The sequence below is a fragment of the Cystoisospora suis genome (genome assembly GCF_002600585.1).
Source record: "Cystoisospora suis strain Wien I chromosome Unknown contig_2469, whole genome shotgun sequence".
NCBI lineage: Eukaryota > Apicomplexa > Conoidasida > Eucoccidiorida > Sarcocystidae > Cystoisospora > Cystoisospora suis.
In genome coordinates, this window is record NW_027155268.1 from 102705 (window position 1) to 124169 (window position 21465).

Genomic DNA, 21465 nt, shown 5'->3' on the forward strand with positions numbered 1-21465 from the left:
CTCTTTCCTTACATACCAGATTGTTGTTGTTGTCTTGAAAAAAACGCAGATGTCGCACTTGAACACGTTTGAGAAGCTTGGCCGACCCCTCCCCCTCTCTTTGTCACAAAAAGACTTGTCAGTGACGCCTCCGACTGCCGTCCCCGAGAGTAAAGGATTCTTACCTCTCAGAAAGCTGGGGATAGCCACCCACAGTTGATAACGATCACAATTTCAGAAATAACTTATCTACGAGTCCGAAGTACGCGCTTCTTACGAACTGGTCGGTCTACAGTCGTGTCCCAGCAGCGCTGATACTGAACGGAGCGAGGACCCGACCTTAGACCTTAAGGGCGGTTCCTTTTGCTTCCTTTAGCATCGGCACGCTGTCGTCTGCTTCACCTGTGATGTTTCACGACAGCGGGGCGGCGTCACATAGTCGCCTGGCTTGCACGCTATGGTGTGCTACCTACCTTCCTGCTGCGTAGGGTCCCGGGTGGGGTTACAGGCTGTCGCGGGTTCACGAGTTTCGTACAGTGCCCGTTGGGATGGGCAATCGCTCAGGCTGCTGCGCCTGCGGACTCTGCAATGGAGAACCGGAGAACCAGAAGAACCTGCGTTTGCATACCGAATGTGCATGTAGTAGGTAGCGTAGTAACACAGTGCGGAAGCCAGTTGCGGGAAGGCCGGTGCTACAGACAGCCTCGGAAGGTTTTATTGCGTGCAGCCTGATGAAACGTCTGTATAGTAACAAGCTACGGTGGCTACAGGCGGGGTTTGACGTATTTAAAGGGCGTCATTCCCCTTAGACATTTCAAGCAAAGATATATTGTCTTAGCAAGACCAAGAGCTCATAGCAGGGAGATCATGTGCTAGCTAGCTGCAACAATACTAGTCTAGTGCTCAGATTCTAGCGTGGATGGAAAGTCAGTTACGGGTTCTATCCATCAACCCGGGGACAAAAAAGAAGTTCTCTCTCCCGGCAGATGTTGTAGCAGATAGGCCTGTGTATGTATCCACTTGGCAAACAATGGGTATGTACCGATTTCAAATGCTGTTGCTTCGATCGTATTGAAGAAGAAAGTGTGAAACAAATCATCGCCAAATTGGTGTCACAGGAGAGATCATATACACGAACACCTCAGCCCACGCCCTTTTTTCCGGCGTCCCATCTAGATGCCATCACAGGGTTCTTTAGACACAAACATATTATACATCTGGCAAGCACAACGAAGTTTCCTCTATCACTCGTGGGTATGGTGAGATGGATTTCTCCTGCTTATGCCCCGGTAGATCTTCCTCACGCCATCTGAAGCTATAACTCCAAAGCAGGAATAAGAACCTTCAAGTGTCTCTCCGCGTGCACGTAATTTTGTCAGAGTAACACTCATTTATCACAGTAGGGTGGCAAGATCAACCGAATTCCCTTAAATGAAGCACCTGCTTTCTTCCTGATTTTTTTCTTCTCTCTGCTTCGCTACACGTCCGAGTCAAGGAGAGGAAACTGAGGTGCTGCACAGTTCTGTCTCTATCGTAAAAACTCCTTCCCTCTAGCAATCTCACTAGTAAGAAGCCAGTAAGCAACAAGAAGAAAAGACGAGAAAAGCCGTTACAGAAAGAGCGACAGAAAAGATGTCCCTCAGTTCCAAGTCTCCTACGCATGCAAGCACAGGCAACCTCCACGCCTCGTCAACCCTACTATCTAAGTACTCGCAGCCCGCCGGAGGGGGGCTGGGTTAGGTGGCTAGCCCCCCTCCCCCTCCCCGTCAATGTTCTCATCGAGCCTTCCCACTTACTCCCAAGGACCTACCGATGTCAGTCGTCATCGACCGAAGACCAGCGCGGTAAAGCATACACACACACACACACACACAGTTGCGAGAGCACAAACAGATCACCTTTCTACCAACATTGCACGTATGGGCCCCTTGCGTGTCTCTCCCTTTCACCCTCTCTTCACTTCTTACTACTGCCCATGTCTCGAGGTTCTTCACTACATGCAGCATATCAAGGAGACTGACAAGATCTCCGTGAGATTCCAGGTCGACGAAAAACGTTTTACTTCAGTTGGTGCGGGTAGGAAGCCAAAGACAAATGCGAAGGAGGACGATTGAAAGCGCTCAAGAAAACAACAATGTTTACAAGAAACGAGACTGCTTCCTTATAGTGAGAGACTGAGACTGGAATTGAACATGCTTCCGAAAACCTTAGGTACAGGTCCTGTTTTAATAGAAGTTCACCCGGAGTCATTGCCAGAAGACGGGACTCCTTGACCCGTCTCTTCTTCACTGTCGTTGAAGTCTCCTTCTCTCTCACGAGAAGACCTCCTGAAATCCAACGAAGAGAAAGACAACCGCATGCCCACACACACAAACACACTTGGCGCTCTTTCCTCTTCTTTTCCTCGTGGCTTGATGACACACGAAGATACAGCGGCAACATACGATCATGGAACATGACTGGCTTCTGTAGGCAGACAGATAGATTGAAGATAGATATATAGATGAATTAAAGATCGATGGAGAGATACAGATACATAGATAAAAGATCCACAGATACATAGATAAATTGAAGACAGACTACAGTAGATGGATAGATAATGCTAGCAAGGGGGGGGAAGGAATGGCGTGATAGAAGACGGTTTCGTAAGCTCAGCCTCAACGTTGAGAGAGGCTACCATGCATGGCATCCATAGAACGTCTGCTGTACCCGACCTAGCACATGTAGATTATCACTAGATAGCTACGCATCATCATGGGTGGACATATGCATAAGCACATCTATCTAGCACGCTACATTCATCACCTGTAAGAATTGCCACTTGAGTGAATGAACCAGTCGACCAGCCGTCATCCGAAATGTACATAAGCTTACTTTTTCTTCTTTGTTCTCTTTGGAGCGTTTTCCTTCTGTTTCTCAGATTTCTGCTCCTTGTCGACTCCTCCGTCTTCGTCGTGGTTACTTTCCTCATCTCCTGTCGTCCCTCCTTCACTGTCCATCCCTTCTTCTTCTTCTTCCTCTTCATCGTTAGCTAGCTCGTCTTGTTCATCCTCGTTGTCGTAGTCCTCATCGTCAGCTTCTTCCTCTTCTTCAAGATCTTCGTCTTCTTCATCTTCATCATCACCATCATCATTAAAGATATCTAGAAATTCACTGAAGTCGAAGCCTCCGTCTTCTTTGTCTTCAGATGTCTTCCCAGCGGTTTTTTCCTTCTTGTCATCACTTACAATCTCGTCCTGACTCCCGCCACCACTACCACCACCACCGAAGAAAGAGGGAAAGAAGTTCAGGAAAGAGCCTATTCCTGATGATTGATTTTCAGCCTCCTTCCTCTGTTCTTCAGCCCTCGCCTTCGCATCTTCTTGTTTCTTTTGAGCGGTTTTCTTTATGTGAGAGATCATGGAGTTGACAAGGCCTCCAAACCAGTCATCTGAGATCCCCCCTAGGGAATCACCTGGCGCCTCTCCACCTCTTGCTGTGACAGTCTGCTTGTTAATGAAGCGAGGCTCATCAAGTGATCTGCCAACTCGATCAAATCTCTTCTTCTTCTCTTTATTGCTTAGCAGCTCAAAGGCTGATCGGACCAACATGAACTTTTCATCGGGAGAAAGAGAGGCTGACGTTGAAGGGGGAGAACTTCCTTGGTCCTTCTTCTTCTCCTCCGGTGTCTCTACATCACCATCATCACCACGCGTCGATGCTGCTGATGTCGATGAAGGGGAGGGTGAAGGAGAAGAAGAATCGGTAGATGGGGATGACTTCGTTTTCTCTTCTTTCCTTTCTTTCTCATCTTTGCTACTCTTTCCAAGGATCCCTATAGAACCTTCCTTCTTTCCTCCAGAAGATGAGGCCTCCTCCTTGGTGCTAGAGTGAGGAGTGTTTTGTTTGGTATCATTGGTGGCCTTCGTCCTTTCGTCTTTCTGGTCTTCCAGAGAATCGGGAGAAGATGAAGAAGAGTTCTTCGTTGACTCTTTGAGATTGGATAACAACGCCGCATGCTGGTTTTCTCTTGACGTTGCAACGTCAGGATGACACACTTTAGCTTTCTGTCGATACGCCAGACGTATACATTCTTCTGAGCTATCTGCTGGAATGCCTAGAATTTCGTAGGGATCGTAGAAGACAGTAGGTTGTTCCTCATCTATATCTTGATCATCACGTAAGATATCTTCATCTTTCATACCTTTCTTCTTTCCTCTTTTCGAAGCTTTATTTTTCTTCTTCCTCTTATTCTTTGATTTCTTCGTATCCTCATCTTCTTCGTCTTCCTCTTCATCACCCTTCTTTCTCTTCTTTTTCGTTTTTTCTTCTTTCGATCCTGTCTTGCTTTCNNCCCCGCCTCCACTCATCTTGCTGCCGCGCTTACGAGCCCTAGGTGTACGGCTTTCTTCTTCAGATGGAAAGAACGAGGAACTTGAATTCTCGTCAAAGAGATCGTATGGATCATCGTCAGGATGAGGAACTTCTATATGAGAAGGAGGAGAATAGTCAGGAATTTCGCATGCAGTTGGGGCTGGCTTATAGACAAACCGACATTGCTGTTTCTTAGCAGCAGGCTTCTCAGGAAGAGATGCCTCAAAGAGATCAGAGGAGTCTTCACCTAAAGAAGGGAGCGACGCTTGGCATGATTCTCCTGAGGACGAAGGTGAAGGTGACGATTCGTTCGCTCCTGCAAAAGAAGCTAATGTAAAAAGAAAGATTTCTCCTGAGCTGAGGGCAGTGTTCATCATATAGAGAGATGCCAAAGCTATAGTAGAAAAGAGAAGTAACGAGGACAGACGCATCTTTAGGGGCAGAGAGACAGGAGACAAGGCAGACAAACCGGAGAGATCATGGTGGGATGGAGAAAGTGGAGAAGAAGATGAGTTTTGCTTTGCAGATACAAGGGAAGAACTCTGACGTAAGAGAAGTTTTCGAGGTAGGAGCCGAAGGGGGGGTTGGCCGGCTGTCATCTTGAGTGAGGATGTGAATCAGACTATCTGAACATGCATAAGGGAGACGGAGAATACGAAGACTGAAGTGGGAAAAAAAGCCCATGTGAAGCAGGATACGAAAACGAGACAACCAGGCTGTATCTAGGGGGTCTTTTTTGGAAAGTCGTGGTTCATCAGAATGACGGTAACCCGTGGGGCGGGTATTGGAGAGGGAAAATGCTCAAGAGGTGAGGAACGGATACAGTAGAAATCACACACAGAGCACAGCGCCTCCTACAGCCACGCACCTTCTAGTGGTACCGCCGCCCACTCTTGGACGAAGAAAGGCTTTATAATCACTCGCGATAGGCTTGTGAGCTGTCGAAAGAAGAGAGCTGTTGGGATAATCCGGCCGGCAAAGAAACAAAGCTCTGAGGCAAAGAAGACGCGTCAGATGTCAAGAAAGAGACTGTCAAAATTGTCCACACTAAGGGAAAGGAGGAGAAGGACCACTTCCATTTGCCCCCTTCCCAAAATTTCAAATTGCCCTTTATGGTACGTCGGCGGGCCCGAATGAACTTGTTCACTGAAACTAGTGAAGAGATTGTTCTGCGAGGTTGGAAAGGGCGTCAGATCGCCAGAGATTGAACAAGTGGCGAAAAGCAGCAAAGCATCTAAAGGAAAGAGAGAAATTTGAATCCCCCGCGGAATGCCAGACACTCACATGCTACGAGTCTGTAGCGAGATGATGGAAGCCACGATGCATGAGCCTAGTTGCCTAGCCGCAAGGGACGAGAAGACATTTGGAGAAAAAGACTGGCTCCGTTCTGTGGAATCACCCTCCTTGACGATCACTGTAGACAAGATACCTCTTAACTGAAGGGAAAATCTGAAAACCACCACATGAAAAGCACGAAAGAAAGTGGAAGGAGCACTTCCGCTTTGAATATCTCGACGCCGTAGCAGCGGGGGGGCCAGGGCACCCGCCGGGGACGGCTTTGTTTGGGGTGGAGGATGTTCTTCTGTTCGTCCCGAGGGTCACTTGTCTCGATAGCTGACTGTGAGGGCAGGCTAAAACAGCGCCTGCAGTTTTATGTGGCGTGTGAAGATTTACTCTGTGCGTGTTTCGTCATTGGCACGCCATGCGACCGAGGTCCCTCACGCGAACGGGCAGTGGTGTGCTCCATGTACACGCCCCGTAAGGATGCGCTACGTCGGTAGTCGCAGGCAGACATCGCGCAGCTGCAAGGATCTGCAGAGCGTGTCTGTAGAAAAACACTTTGTCCCCAGCCAGTTAGTGCACTAGTTGACGTAATGATAGCACGTTCGAACAGGAGCAAAAGGGTTGATTTCCGGGGCTGCTGAATGCAAGCAGTAGTACGAGACGTGTAGGGATTAGTGCCGTTGTTTGTCGCTTGTAGACGTCACGGTAGCGGAACCAGCACTGGAACGCAAGGAGATCCCTGATGCGTGTTTTATTCCACAGTGTGTCTACAAATGTAGTATTCAGCGCTACAGTCCTGACGCGTGCGAGGAGACTCTGGGCAGTCGCACTGCGTCCGGCTGTTGCCGAGTGGCCTGCTTGTGTAACAGCGCCAACGAACGAGGCCCAAGCGCCTCTGTCGTCGTGACTGTGTCAGGAGTTCCAGAGGCGTGCCCCCCCCTGAAGAGCCGGAGGCACGGCTCTCCAAGCTGGGACGGCAACTCGTGCGACCGCCGCCTACGTCCATGGCGTGACTGATTCGACCATTTCAAGCGACAGTGGCTACCGTTTCGTCGCCCGGTCTGGTGACAGCCTCGATGCTACCGGTATGTGGCTAGACGACCAGAAACCTTCCGCGGCAGTCGGGTCAGAACACCACGGCGGGGGGACGGTGATAAGCAGGAAGCGACAGACCGTGCCAAACGGCCGAAGACCAGCTCAAAAAGCACGAGGATCTAAGGCTGGCGCGTTAGAAGGAAAGTGACCAGGCGCAGCAAACAACAGAACGGGACGAGTGAGGAGCGTCCAAGATTTGCAGCAGAGCTTCGGGTGCTCCAGTTCCCCGCGGCATCCACGGGCAACGAGGCGAGGTTGATTACACCGTGAAGGATAGGACAGAAAACCAGGTACCACGGGCTCCCGTAAGGTGCAGCCTACGGCCCTTCGCAGCAGTCGGGCGAGCTGAATTCGGTGGGTGGATTGCTCCTCGTGTCGAACACGATAGCACACGTGCACCTTGGCCAAAGCCCAGTCTAGTGTTGTGCCCTGCAAGCTGCGGCTGTTGTCTCCGGCAACCTCGAGGAACGTCGCTTTCCGGCCCTTAGCAACTGCCGGGTATGTCACATTTGAACAATCTGACATACTCGTAGGCCTGTGTGTTGCTGTGTTCTCGACATAGACATGAAAACGGTAATAGGCTTTTAAGAAGCACCCACCAGTGCCGGGTTTGCTTGGTCGTCCAGAGCATCTAGTCATCTGAGTGGCTGACTTCTCACGCTATCCCACAACGTGCAGACTCGTCCTGTCTATGGCTTCTTTACCAGCAACTTGGTGTTGTTTGTGTTTAGCGTCGGAGTGTACTGCTGCTTCTGGCGCTGGTTGCAGAACGGAGAAGATTTGAGGTGTGATGACAACTCGAGCCAAACGAAAGAGCGCTTCAGATTTTTCGTATCAGATGTGACGTATCCCCCCCACCAGCGTGTGCAGCCGTTGCCAGCTAAACTACAATTCACTTGCCTTCTCTGGAGTAACAACGCAAGGACTGGTCTACTGGCCACCGTCCCGGAGGCCGCCGATCCCAGGGGAGACCGGTTCCTCAGGTAGCCGGGATGTCACCAACTGACAATGCCCTTCAGGAGAATTCTGTCCCAGTCGGTTTGAATGCAACAGCGTTGTTCCGTGTGAAACCATCAACTGTCTTTCACACAATCGCACACGCTCATCCAGATATGTGGCCTCCCCGGTCAATCTCGGGTTACCCACTAAGCTCCTTGAGAACTGGCCGCAAGGGCGAAGAGCATGCGTGCGTGCAGACCCTGGCGACACGCGCAGAGATGCAGACCAGCCAGCAGCACACTAGGGAAAGAACGCAGAAGAACAGAAGAAGAGCGTTTGACACATGCCTTAAGTAGACTGTTTCAAGACGATTCAGTTCCCTTTCTGCTTTTCGTTCGGCGTATTCTTCATTGAACCTCTCCGCGCTACGGAGAATCAGCGCAGCTCGTTTTTATATCTCGTGTCTCGAGTCTACTGTGAGCTCGCCCCCATGCAATGGCCCATCGATGATAGAAAACTTAGTTGAGTAGAGTTGATTTGTCCTGTTGTCTCGACTTTTCCGGTCTCCTTTAGTTGCTCTTCTCCACCTGGGAGTCCCTGGCTCTTTGGCGGAAGCATCCCTCAACGTGTTTTGTCATTTCCGACCAAATACCTGTTCTCCCTTCTCCCTCATTTTTCTTCCTTCTTGTCAATGGCTCAGTGCTGCTTCTCACTCATAACAATTCCCTGCGCACGAGGCGACGATCACCATTACCACCTTCCTCTTAAATCGCTCGCTTCCGTATTCCTTCCGATTTGCATATCGAGGTTCTCATTTCATCTTCTCTTGCTGCTTTGCCTACACGGCCATCCGTATCGGCTATAGCTATCCGTACCGGCTGTCGTTGTATTTCGCTATCCCTTCGGTCCCGGTCAGTCTCAAGTCTTACAGTTCGATCTCCATTGAGGTCTTGTTAGTTGCCATAACCCTACATAGGACGTGAATGTTTCACGCCTCCGACGACGGCTTTTTAGAGCAAAACCTGGATTTCTCACTCTCATAGCACGACAGGACGCGGTCCAGAGTTTCCCGTATCCCTCATCTTCTCTAGAAGGTAGCGCCTGACGGTCAGGTGCCCTTCTGTGGTTTCCTTCTCCGCGTCCCTGGCGATGGAGACGGAGACAACGCTCGCGAAAGAGTATCATAAGCCGGCACACGGGGTCCGTCGCCCAACGAAAACGCACGGAAGGACGGGAGTTTCAGGGCAATTTCAACAGAGATCAAACATACGTGAAGGTGGAAAATAGTCTGCCATACTCTGCCTTTTCCTTTCCGTCGACGTGCTACCCTGCGCCCGTGGACAGAAAGATGGATCTCGAGGAGAGCAAGATGAGGTGGAATTGTCACGGTGACGACAATGATGGTCTGCTTTCCTCTTTAGTTTCTCTCCAAGAACGATCATATGATTCTTCTGGAGAAAGTAGAAGGATAGAACTCTTTCTGCGTCTCTTAGAGCGACTGAATGGAGCTCCTTTTTTCTACAGCTTATCTCATATACATGCCGTACGGAGAGAGAGACGTCATCGAGCTCAACGTGAGATGTCTCCTGTTCGACACTCGAGGAAGACAAAAGACTGTTCAACGGACAGAAGGGAAGAAATCGTCATTCCTTGTACCAGTATGACTGTACACGTATCTCCTTCTACTTCATCCTCTTCTCTCTCCTGTACAGCCTCATCATTGTTAGTATCTTCGCTGCGTGGCAAGAATAATCCAGTAGATAAGACGGGGTGCTCGGATATCTGTCCTTCATCCCGAAAACAGTTATCCTCTTCTTCAATGTCTACAAACTTCTTTCTATCTGTCCCCTCGCCTTTCCTTGTCAATTCTCAAGACCCGACGAAAGCAAAGACGCTTCCGTCTCCTGGGCACGCCCCTATTACCCCCGAGTGTATCTCCTGTACTTCCCTAGAAAAGAACACTCCTAGTCTTTTTCCGGTTGATTCTTTTGTGGACTCATCTCGGCTCGGCCATTCTTCAAGAAAGTTCTCCGCTTTTTATCATCACCAGTCTTCACCTTTCTCTTTCTCCTCACCCTTTCCTCCTCCCTCCGCTATTGTCGGTCGGTCCCTATGGCAGGGCCTACAGCAGCTGCGTAAGCATGTACAGTCGCCGACTGTCTCTTCTCATTCAGCAGCTCCGCCGGCATCTTCACGAGAAAATACCAATGAAGAGAGCAAGAAAAAGAGAGCTCGTATACTTCCTGCAAGTGTAAGCGAGACATCTGATGGTCGTCGCCAGGTACCTTCAGCTCTCTCGGCTTCTCAGCCAAATGAACCTGAAGCTGTTGAAAGGAGAGAAAATGAAAGAAGTTGGAGAGAGAATGGTGATGCCCCTCGTCTTCCCTCAACAGAGACGGACTTCTTCCCGCCAAAGACAGATTTACTCGAGAGAGAAAGGCAGGTGGAGATGTCTCGGCCTGATGCTCTCTCTCTGTCTACAGTAGGAACGACGAGAGGAGAAGAGGCTGATCAGCGATTACTTTCAGCAGGACACAGCCATATCGCGGTATTTTGTGATGAAAGAAAGAAAAGAGAGAAGTTTTCTAGAGGCCTCACGAGTGAGAAAGACGTCACTTCTGTGGAAACTACTAAAGAGAACATAGTAGCAGCAGGACGCCTGGATTCTTCATCGGTAGGGGAGGGAGCCGACAATGCCAGGAAGCCGGGAGAAGTTGCCATGTCTAAGCGCCAGAGAAGAAAGGAGAGAAGAAGACAAGCTGCTCAGGCTATAGCAGAGAGTTTGACGGGAGAGAAAGGTTTGCAGGATGAAGTAGCCTATGAATGTTTTCGTGAAGCAATGGATGACAATCAAGAAGAAGGGACAGGTAAAGGGGGATACACAAGAAGCCTCGGACAAATGCAAAGACCTCCACCTGTTAGTTTCTCTCTTATTCGTGTTGAACAGCCTCTTGAAGAAGAAGGACAGGGGCCTTTCTCAGGAGATGAGAGATTGCCGAAGAGAGAGATACTGGACAGGGCAGAAGGACAAGAAGGAGAGAATGAAAGGAAAGCTCTGTTCATTGAAGAAGGAGAAGATGAAATAGAAAAGACAGAGAAGAATACAGTCTCCCAACCCCATGAAACCGCGGACGCTTCTACCATACAGACCGAGGAGGCTGGAGAAGGAAGAGAAGACTTCAAGTGCAGGGAGGTGACAGAAGAGAAGAAGAAGGAGAAAGAAGGAGAAGAGGGTCGTCATAGCGTTGTGGATCCTGTTGATGTAGGAGAGAATGGCTCGTATGCATGTTCCCTGGGTAGGGAGATGAGACCAATGAAGATAGAGGAGATGACCATGAAGAAGAAGGAGCAGAAAGAAAAGAAGGAGGGAGAAAACCGAGAAAGAGAAAAGGGGGTTTGTATGGAGGAGAAAGCGGAGGGACTCAATCACTCCGAGAGTTGTCAAAGTCAAGAAGAACCGTTTTGCCACCAACATCGGCAACCAAAGGTACAGAAAAGGAATACGAAGATTGTTGATATCTCTTTGAAACAGAAACTTACGGAAGATGACATTTATTCAGCTATCTCTCCTCTTCAGTTTCTCTTGCGTAGAGGTATGTCTCTTCTTGAGTTGACTCTATACTATGACCCGCGAACGAAGGATGAAAGGCCGAACGATGCACGGAGAAAGACAGGGAAAGAAGAAGATAATGAAGATTCCATGCGAGGAAGGCGGGGAAGGGGAAGGACATCTTCAAGAAGTGTGGAAGGCAGCGAAGAGACGTCTTGTCGAAATAACTTTCTTGCTTCGCGTGATGATTTCAATGATACCTTCCGAGTGAAAGAAGAAGAAGGAGCCATACGGAGATTACAGGATAGAGGAGGAGGCGATGAAAGACAGCCGGTCAAAGATCTAGAACATGCAGACAGGCTCGACGTATTGGCAGAAGACCATGCGACCTTACAGAGTTCATCTCTTTGCAAGGTCAAGATGCAGGAGGATGGTGTTGCGGTCGTTCCTGGTACGAGGTGTATGGAGTGTTCTTTCCTTTCACCCCCGCGTTATCATGAGGGCTCTCCGTTAGAAGTCTCCTGTACATCTTCTTCTGCTCTTTCTTCCGATGTACAACAATCCCTGTCAACTCCTGTATACCATGCCGCAACAGAAATTCTACCTTTAGTAAAGGAGACTCGCCAACATCTTCTACGTATGGGTCTGCCGAAGTTCTTTGATCTTCATCTACCTCTCTTAGCGTCTGTCCTTTTATGTCTTCATTCTCATACTAAAAGAACTCTTTCGAAAGAAGAAGGAGGCACCAGAGAATTCTTTTCTGCTCGCTTTTTTCCTTCCAGACCTCATCTTCATCATGTAGCTCACCTCAGGGAAAAAGATATGTCCGTTTCTATGAAAAGCTGCAATAAGATCGACGAGGGGCAAGGTGATGACGTTGCACCTGGCGAGAAGAAAGAAAGTAACATGGTCTTTAATCATGAGAAGAAGAACGAGGACTCGCAACAACTCAAGGAGAAGAAGAAGAAGACGAAAAAAGATAGAGGGGAGGGAGAACAAGAGACGATAAAGAAGGTGAAGGATGAGGAAGATGTTCAACGGTCTTCTTATGAAGGTAAGAATGGATCAAGAAATGAGGTGGTTTTCTCGGCAGAAGAGTCAGTGGAGAATATACTTAAGGTGTCAGCAGAAGCCATAAAAGAGACACCCGCTGATCGGGGTTTCCTTGCTCGAAAGCTGACGGAGTGTCAGAGAGCTATAGCGGAGGAAGCGGAGACTGTGAAGAAGGACGTACGGGATGATAACGAGGAGAGGCGAAAAGCAGATACATTGGTTCACGAGAAGGAGTTGAGATTGGATAAGAGTGCGAAGATAATGGAAGAAGAAGCTAGGAGATCACTATACACGAGAGAGGAAGATATCCTGTCATTGACAAGAGCTGCAGTATTCCAAGCGGAAGTTCTCCGGCCCATTGTTTTGAGCAGTAGCGCTGTCTCCCTTTCATCATCTCGACGCCTGGCTTTGAGACTGCATGTTGCCTTGGAGCTCGTAACGGCGCTCCATCAATGTATGAATCTCTCTACAAGATATGCCGAAGGCGGGACAGATATTCCTGCTATGAAAATGACGAGGGAGAACACGACAACAAAGCCGGAGATGGAGAGCCATAATCACAGCAAGGGGGGGGAACGGAAGAAGTGGCTTGTAGAGGAAAGCGTGGAGAATGAAGGAGGGACCGTGCCTGCAGTAGAGCAAGTTCTTGAAGAAAGAAAGAAGGAGAACAATCTCTCTGAAAACACGATGCTGAGACAGACAGATGATCACGCCATTAGGAGGACTCAACGACATGAGACTGATAAAGACGAAGAAGTGGATAAAGAAGAGAATAGACAGATAGCGTATGAGCCAGAAAGCAATCTCAGTTGGGTGGATCATAATTCACCTTCGGTAATAGAAAAGGAGAAAGATGAAATACAAGTATCTGACTCCTCTTCTTTCTCTCCGCCTACTTGTTCTCTTTCTTCTTTGTCTCATGTGAATGTTTCATCTTTTCCTATCCTTCCTTCCTCGCTACCTTTCCAAGCATCTCCCTCAAGTGAGAACGTCCGAGGTGACTGTGGGGCATGCATCGAGGTCGTTGCCGTTGAGAAGCTAAACGGAGAAAACGCTCAGATTTCTTTCTCGTCAACACTTGGGAAGTGGTGTGTATGTAGTAAGAATGTTTGTCTTGTTCTCTCCTCAACCTCGAACGGCAAGAACTGTAGACGGAGAGGGAAATCGGGCAACGCGTGTATGGATAAGTTCAGTATTTTTCAGTCCCCCTCTGGACGTCTCACGGCATCTGCTGGCGACTCTTCGTTTCCCTGCAGTAAGGCGAGGACCGGAGAGAAGAAGAGCTCTGAGTCTGATCTTGAAGAGAACAGTACCTTGGCTTCTGCAGACGAAGAGAGGAAGATCAAGAGAGACAAATCAAGTCTACGAGAAAGCGAAGCAGAGAGTTCAGATGAGGCAAGGCGCAGGAGGAAAGGAGAGGGCAGAGCCGGAAACAAGGAAAGAGGCGAAGAGATTAAGACTCGCGAAAGACAAGGGAAGACGAAGGAGATGAATGATAAGAAGGAAGAAGAAGTCCAAGATGATTCAGAACAGACGGATGATGATGATGATGATGATTTGCGTGGTAAAAAGAAAGAAGCTAGATATCAGCATGCACTGAAGGTAGCACGAGCTTGGAGGCGTCTGATCAGAAATCTCTCAGAGACTCAGGTTCGTCCACAATGACAGGAAAAGTTCTCTACTTGTAGATAAAGACGTTCTATCTGTCCGTCTCTAATCTATCAACTTCTCTCTAGTCTGTTTATCTATACATACTCTATTCACCTATCTGTCTATCTTGAATCCAGCTATTTGTGTGGCGGAGATGCGCGGTTCCCTTGAGTTAGGTGTTGGAATGTAGGCTCAAAAAGGCAAGAAGCGAAGCTCTCTTTGGTCGTCGGCTCCCCCGATCTCAGGAGTGTTACCGTAGCACTGTTTTCCGTGTATCCCTCTGTCTCTCGGTCTGTTTTGTGGCTTCTCCTTGTGTCTCATGCATGCATCGACACGGCTGCCAAGGTGTCGTTTCTTCTCTTTCTCTCATTGTACAAATATACAGAGAAGGAAGAAGGTAAGCCACTCCTACTGCTTTCTGTTCTCAGGCACCTTCTTTGTATGCGTCCCCCCCTCGTGGACTGCTTTCTATCCGATTAATGTAGAGAGATCTATCTTTTCCTTCACCTGAATGTCCCGTAATCTTCAACTGTAATGAGAGAAGAGACTCGTGATGAAGGGCTGGCTTTCACGCATGTAGGCGAACAACAATGCCTGCTGACAGACAGCAGAGATGTCAAGCTTTACTCACTCTTTCTTTGTGAAGAAACAGATCGCTTCGTTTCATTCTAGGCGATCTGCGAATGCCATAAGTTATACATCTCTCCCTATCAAATAGTTTGTCTGTCTGTGTCTCTTGTCACGATGTTATCTTCGTTGCTCTCGGTTTTCCAGGTTCTAGACCTTCAGGTGTTTCTAGCGAATCATACCCTTATCGGTGAACTAGTTGGATGCTCAGAGAAACAGCATTTTGTCCGTTACGATGAATTCGTATCTAGGGAGATCTACGCGTCGGCAGAGCCGCCTTCTTCTCATCAGACCAGGTCGTCGGCTTGTTGGTCTCAAACCGTGAACGAGGGGGTTGCGTGTCATTCGCCTTCATCGTCCTCTTCTCCTTCTGTCTTTTTTTCTTCTAGACAAGTCATTCGCCAAACCGATGGGAAATCTTTCCTCATTTTCTATGCGATTGTCCCTCATGATGGACTACGTCTATGTTTACCTCCGTTAAGATCGTTATATCTCCTGAAGCACCGGTTTCATCTTCCAACTGCTCGTATCTATAGTTCTATAAGAGCCTACGGGGCGTATGAACTCCTCATGAAGTTACAGCATCTTGTTGACTCAGTGTTCTGTCAAGATGTTACTCTCATAGATGGAGGAGAAGAAGAAGAGAGGACAACGGTGGGCATAGCAAAAGGAGGAGGAGGAGAAGGGGTGGTATTATATTTCTCTGGGCCTTGTCTTCGTCCCTGTTTCTCTGCTGACCTTTGTGCCTCGTGTTCACGTGGCCCTGTTTCTACTTCCGCTCCTGATCAGTTTAGGTTTAAGAGTAACAAGAGCACTACGGTCTCTTCGGTAGACCAGATAAAAAACGAAAATGTCAAGGAGACAGGAGAGATGAACGAACAGACAAAAAGAGAGAAGACCCAGGCAGAACTCACTGAAAGAGACATGAAGAGGAATACACATGATGAAAGTCATTCACACCATCTCAGTATCCCTCATCGGAACGCTTCCTCATCCTGTGGCGTTCCTCCTCCTTACCTCCCCTCTCCACCACAATTACCGGTTGCTTTTTCTTCTTCTTGCTGTTCTTCTTCTAAGTCCTCTTACGACTTCTGTGCTTGCTCCTCTGACACTTGGCCCTCCTGTGTAGCCTTCCCTCTCGTGCTAGGGCTGGCTAAAGTCAAGTGTTTTGGTTACACTATAAGGCGACGCATCCGAGAAAAAATTCGACACCTCTTTACCTCCTTCAAGATTCTTACTCTCGCTCCGCTTCTCAGTCAAATGCTTGATGCGCGTCTCCCTGATCGAAGCGATAGTAGTTCTTCCGTTCTATTCTCTTCGGCTCAGCAATCAAGACGTCGGCGCCGAAGAGAAAAAGCAAAGACCGGGGCAGAGGGGTTAGCTACATGTGCTTTTTTAGAGAGAGAACTGTTGGTGTGCATGCAAAGCACAATGAATGAAACCGAGAGAAGGAAGGAGCCAGGCACAGGGTCGAGAAAGGTCCCAAGTATCTATACAGCTCCCGAGATGTGGGGGAGAAGGACAGATAGCTATGAAAGTGGTCGGAACCTTCTTCGGGATGATAGTGTAGGGACATCCAGTAGGCATACTGAGCTTTTGTCGGAAGGTCACACAGAAGCGACCTTGTACAGAGCTCAAAGACGAGTCCGAGAGATTCTGGAGAGAAGCTTTGAAGGCGACAGGAAGAAGAGAGGTCAGGAAGGTCGTAACATATCAGGAAAACGGTATTCATGGAGTGATCTTGCTCGAGGTTCACAGCGCGTTGAGGCTGCCTTAGCCGTCGTAGTAGAGGATTCTGAGTCTTCACGGTGGAATTGTCCGTCGTTCGCTTCGTTTTCGGCCTGTGCTTCTCCTTCTTTCTCCTGTCCGACTTCTCCGTGTTCTCCACTTCCTACTCCAAGTGCTCTCCCCCCTCTCCGGTCGCCTGGAATTTCTGATCAAGTCCCTCCTTCTTCTTGGTCTGAGGTGAACCCAAGGCCTGCAGAAGAATGCCGACTCAACTCGGCTGTCCTGAGTTTTCTACAAGAAACCTTAGGCCTCATACCCTATCAGCCACAGTACTATAAGGCACTAGATCTCATCCGCTCTTGCTTACTTCAATCATCTCCAGGTGTAGGGTGTTATGGGCGTGTATGTCCTTCTTCAAAAGACAAACACCGCCAAGATCAATCGAGGAATCGCATGCGTGATGCGATAAATGTGAAGGATATGACCGACAGGACGGATAAAACTCCTCCCTCCTCAGATTCTTCTCCAACCGCCGAAAGGAAATGTTTGTTGAAAAGGAGAAATGGCAGGGACATGATAGGAAAGAACCATGTTGAAGGGGGGGAGGATGAAAGTATCAGATCTTCCTCCACTAGCCATCGTGATGAGACGAATGAAGACTGTCAACAAAGAGACATGAAGTCTGTCCCCTCTCGGTTGTCTTCTAGTTCTCGCCACGACGGACAATCGCCTCAGAGTAAACCACCAGAACAGATGAGAGGGAGAGGAGAGAAGCCCTATCACAGGAATGATGACGTAGTGCTGGATGGCAGTTCATCCTCATGGTCTTCGGATCCCAGTGAGGAGCCTAGCAAAGTGGTATATGAACTTGTAAAGCGGTTGACAGGATCTTATCATGATGCTCTTGCATACGCCACTGCTCTAGCCACTGCGGTTGTACTGTTACAGTCGCCGTCAGATACCTCCACTCAAGCTTGTTTTACCTCCGATGTACTGACACTCGCTCCGACAGAAAGAGGTCAGTCGGATGGTGTCTATACACGTGCATCTCAAGACAAAGAAGATATCACAGTGAGAGAGTATTATAGGTGGGGAGAGGGTGAGATACTCCAATCAACATTAGGAGAGCTTGCGTCGTTCGTCGATCTGAAGTTTTTAGACTTCTTGGATGAAGCTACTGCGTTCTGTGAAGCTTTAAGATCTAGAAGGCATCATCGCTCACAGACACTGGAACGGCCCGCTTTGGTTTCTTCTTCTTCCGAGGAGGAGGAGGACAAAACTGAGGTTCCCCGGAAGGGACAAAGGGTAGGATCAAACTCACATCAAGCGCCGGGTGTTGCGACACTCAACGACTTTTCCTGTAGCGAGAGGCAAGAAGAAAGTCAGGAAGTTGGGAGAGAAGAAGGTCTTCATGAAAGAGAGGTGGAGAACGAAGAGGAGGTCCACCAGAAAGAGAAGAATTTCTCGCGTGTGGACACAAATGAAGCTCGAGAGCAGAAGACAAAGAGGAACCAGAGAAAGAAAGATACGACACGAGAAGAGAGTGAATCCATGTGTGTACCTCCTGAAGATCATAACGAGGAGACATCCGTCTCGTTTGATTCTTCACCTCGTTCTGCATTTGTAAAAGACTCTTCTCTATCTTCATCGAGCGCAACTCTTCCTAGAACTAAGGATGACAATGGAGAGTCTTCGGCCTCCTCTCACTTCAGGCCGAGGCTGAGAGAACGCAGTGAGAAGTCTGATAGCGAGACTGATATTAAAGAAAGCTCGGGATGTACAGGGCGGTCATCAGCCGTTCCTGTGATCTGCCTAGTCATTCCTCCTTTAACTCTTTCCGTAGAAACGTATGATCTACTCAGCTGGGCTTGCCATGAACGAGGATGTCGCCTAGTTCTTCGTCATACCCTCACTGAGAGCTGCTCTGAATGTAGACCTATGCCTCCTGCTAACCATCGGAGATCTGATCGCATATCGAACGCAAAGAGGAAAGGTAAATCAGAGGCAGGTTCGGTAGGTGGAGGACTAGGCCATGACGCGAGTCTGATGCACAGTAAGATGAAGAATGATGGTGAAGGAGAGGAAGGAAAACAACAAGAAGAACAAGAAGAGGAAGCAAAGAAAGAAGATGGTTCATCTCCTTTGTCTGACAAAGAGACTTTGATTCTTGAAGATGCAGCCTCAAGGTGCGACGAAACGGCCTTGGTGAAGGACAAGGCACGTGTAATAGAGATGTCAACAACGGGTGGAGAGAAGGAGAAGGATAGCCCTGTATCTCATGAAGTAATCCCGAGAGAAAGAGGAAAGACGAAAAGAAGTAAGTTCTCTAGTACGACTTGTGAGGAGAAAAACGAGAAAGGAGTTGAGAGGCAGTGTCTCCGAAGAGATGGGAAGCCTTCTTTTGATTCATCTTCCTCGCCCTATAGTAAAGGAAGTCTACTGCACAGCCAAGAGATTGCTATGTGTCCCAGAAAGAATGAAGGAGCACCATGGAAGAATTCATCGTCAGACGATAAGAACAAGAGAAGAATCTTCCCCAGTTCCTACAGGGCTTCTGCCCCGTGCTTAAGTTGTTGCTGTGGTGTACGTCCCTCACATCTCATCAGTGATGGTAATGAAACTCCTTCCTTTTCTTCTTCATCTTCATCCCATGCCGATCTTGTCCTTATATGGGGGTATACACAACCGGAACCTTCAGTAATGCCGGCGCTGGGGAGTTGGGGTGAATGCCTTGAGTGTCTCTCTAACCTTCGAATCCTCTTTGAAAAGATCTTGCTCTCTTTAGAAGAAGGAGAAGAAAAGGATAGTGAAGAAGTTTCGCAGGCCATGACAAAGAAAGGTTCATCGGCTTCAGAGAGTCACGAAGGGAGATGTGAGTCTCTTGGGGTGAGCAGGGATGATCTCCTTCATAGCGAAATGAGAAGTGAAGAGGAACCATACCTAGAACCTCCCGAGGAGAGGAGACATCCCTGGGCGTGCCCCACCGACAGCTATAATAGTCATGCGATTTCCTTGTTTTTGAAGACGTCCAGCTATAGAAGTGAAGGAAAGACAGAACAAAGGGGGCAGGAGAAGAAGAGAAAGGGTGCTTTCCTGATAGATCTGAAAGATGATGGGGAAAAAGAAGTGAGAGATCATGAGAGAAGAGGACAACAGGACACAAGGAAGAGAAGTTCTACAACCTCCTTGTCTTCCTCTTGTGAAGGTCACCAACCACAGGCCTCTTCCCGCCCCCTCCCTTCTTCCTCGCCTCAGCCCAACAAGGTCCCCTCTTCAAGTGGTGACACACGTGGCAAGAGAGATCGATCACCATCTTCTCCCTCTCCTGACAGTGAGGTAGGGTCACGTGACGTAGAGGAGAAAGCAGAAAAGAACTATCATGCAGCGCTATCTCCAAGAGATGGAAAGAAGAGGATAAGACGGTTAGACAGAGAGGAGGAGAGGAACAGCCGTGGGTGGGATAGGAAGAATCCTGATAGGGGAGGAGATGGTTCTTTCGACTGTGCATTCAACTCTGAGAAATTGAAGAAGCTTGTTATCACTGACGCGACTCTTCAGTTCTTTGATCTGGTCACCCGTAGCGGTGTAGGAAACAAAGAAAGGGCTTTCAACTCAGCTGTTATGCTGATACGTTTCTGGCAAAGAATGCTATGTCATATAGCAGAGAGGGAAAGAAGAACGTCTCCTCCGAGTTTGTCTTCCTCACGATACTCTTGTTGTTCCTACGGGTCTTCATCATCCCTGCTATCAGAAGAAAGAAATGCCTGGAAATCGTTACCATGTGATGCAGTTATACCAAGATCTTGGAAAGAACAGGGCACAAGTCAATTCAGAGCGAACCTGAAGGCAGGAAGTAACCAGCTCCAGCAGCAAACAGAAAGACGAAGCGAGGTGTTCCCTGGCAGTAGATCCACTGGGAGAAAACAAGACATGGCAAGCGAAAGAATGGACTCGGGGATGTCTTGGAAAATGCCCTCCTTATCACCTCCCAAGCTCGTCTTTATCGATCTGCCTTTACCTCCTCAGACACCTTTATCTACTTTCTCGGCCGAGGAGAAACCGACAAAGACTGAGTCTCCCGGAGAACAGGACGGTACTAGTCGTGAAGGCTCTTCCCAAGACAGTGGTGTTACGGAGACCGAAAGAAGAGGAGGCTTCGACTCTTTAAGGCAGTTAGCAAGAGCTAATGAGGGTGTCAGGCAATTCTTGAGAGCGATAGATTCATTGTCTCAAGCAAACCCTCCTGCTGGAGAAGAGAATTCCCCAGGTAGTAGAGTAGATTCTAAGGCTAGAGGTGGAGTTGTACCAGAAGTGACGACCTCATCAACTACTACGACGGCTATACCGCTAGGTGATGGACAGTTTTCAGGTAGAGACGAAGCACGGAAGACACAGGGAGAACCTTCTCAATGGTATTTCTCAGCTGTACAAGATGGGGCAGATACACAAGGAAGTTCGAGTTTCACCGGGACAGGAGGACAGGAACAACAGCAGAGGAGCCCAACAGCACAGGGGGAAAAGCCTAGTGACGGTTCGCCCGGTAATCAAAAGAACCAAGCAGGTGAACTACGCAGTTCTCAGAAACTCGGAGAGGCAAAAGGTGGACAGAGGAGGACACAGGTGAAACAGGAAGATAGCCCTTTAGCTTTAATCACTTGTATCTTGCCTGTTGGTTTCCCAGGCTGTGGCAAAAGCACGACCCTTATGCATTTCGTTCAAAAGGCAGTTCGAAATTGCATGCAGAGACGAAAAGAAAGAACACAAGGTTGTCTGGGAGGCGAACAGAAGCAGCATGAAGATGCGGAGGGGGGAGAACAACGTCCTCAACAGTCGCATGCTGAGAGAGACAGACGGCTAAGTGATGAGCGTGAGGGTGAGGCTGCTGAGCAAGATGCAGAAGGAGGAGAGATAGGTAAGTACGAGGTGAACGACGACCATCAGAAGGGAATGACGCGAGGTGTGTTCGAGGGCCTGCCCATGGTTAGGATGAAGGTATTGAGAGTTCGGATTCTAGGATTCTTTGGGGAATATCCCGCTGTAGTGCTCACTTCAAACTGAACCTCTGTATTGCAAGAGTAAGAGGAAAACAAGCTTTCCAAGTTTGCAGCCGTCTCCACATCGTTTGCGTTGTCTAGATAGAGGAGATCCTATTGTGTACTATCTGAGCACATCGATCGGTTGGTGCGGTACATAGCTCCTATTTCTTT

At 48.6% G+C, this 21465-nt stretch overlaps 3 protein-coding genes across 3 annotated transcripts in view; 2 read left to right on the top strand and 1 right to left on the bottom strand.

Annotated features, from left to right (window-relative positions):
• Positions 1 to 1009: 1009 nt before the first annotated feature.
• CSUI_005132 (uncharacterized protein) lies at positions 1010 to 5791 on the bottom strand. Its single transcript, XM_068065311.1, has 3 exons — positions 5201 to 5791; positions 2854 to 4958; positions 1010 to 2306 (listed from the first exon to the last, which is right to left on the bottom strand). Exons 2-3 carry the CDS (start codon positions 4929 to 4931, stop codon positions 2216 to 2218), a joined length of 2169 nt encoding a protein of 722 aa, XP_067922723.1. The 5' UTR covers positions 4932 to 4958; positions 5201 to 5791; the 3' UTR covers positions 1010 to 2215.
• A 410-nt stretch (positions 5792 to 6201) lies between these two features.
• CSUI_005133 (uncharacterized protein) lies at positions 6202 to 7443 on the top strand. Its single transcript, XM_068065312.1, has one exon. The coding sequence runs from the start codon at positions 6704 to 6706 to the stop codon at positions 6857 to 6859; it is 156 nt and encodes a 51-aa protein (XP_067922724.1). The 5' UTR covers positions 6202 to 6703; the 3' UTR covers positions 6860 to 7443.
• Positions 7444 to 8002: 559 nt separating this feature from the next.
• Positions 8003 to 21465, top strand: part of CSUI_005134 (uncharacterized protein) — a 19021-nt gene continuing 5558 nt past the window's right edge. The window contains exons 1-2 of the mRNA XM_068065313.1: positions 8003 to 13903; positions 14678 to 21170. Of these exons, the coding sequence (XP_067922725.1) occupies positions 8999 to 13903; positions 14678 to 21170 (11398 nt within the window). The 5' untranslated portion in view covers positions 8003 to 8998. The remainder of the gene's footprint in view (positions 13904 to 14677; positions 21171 to 21465) is intronic.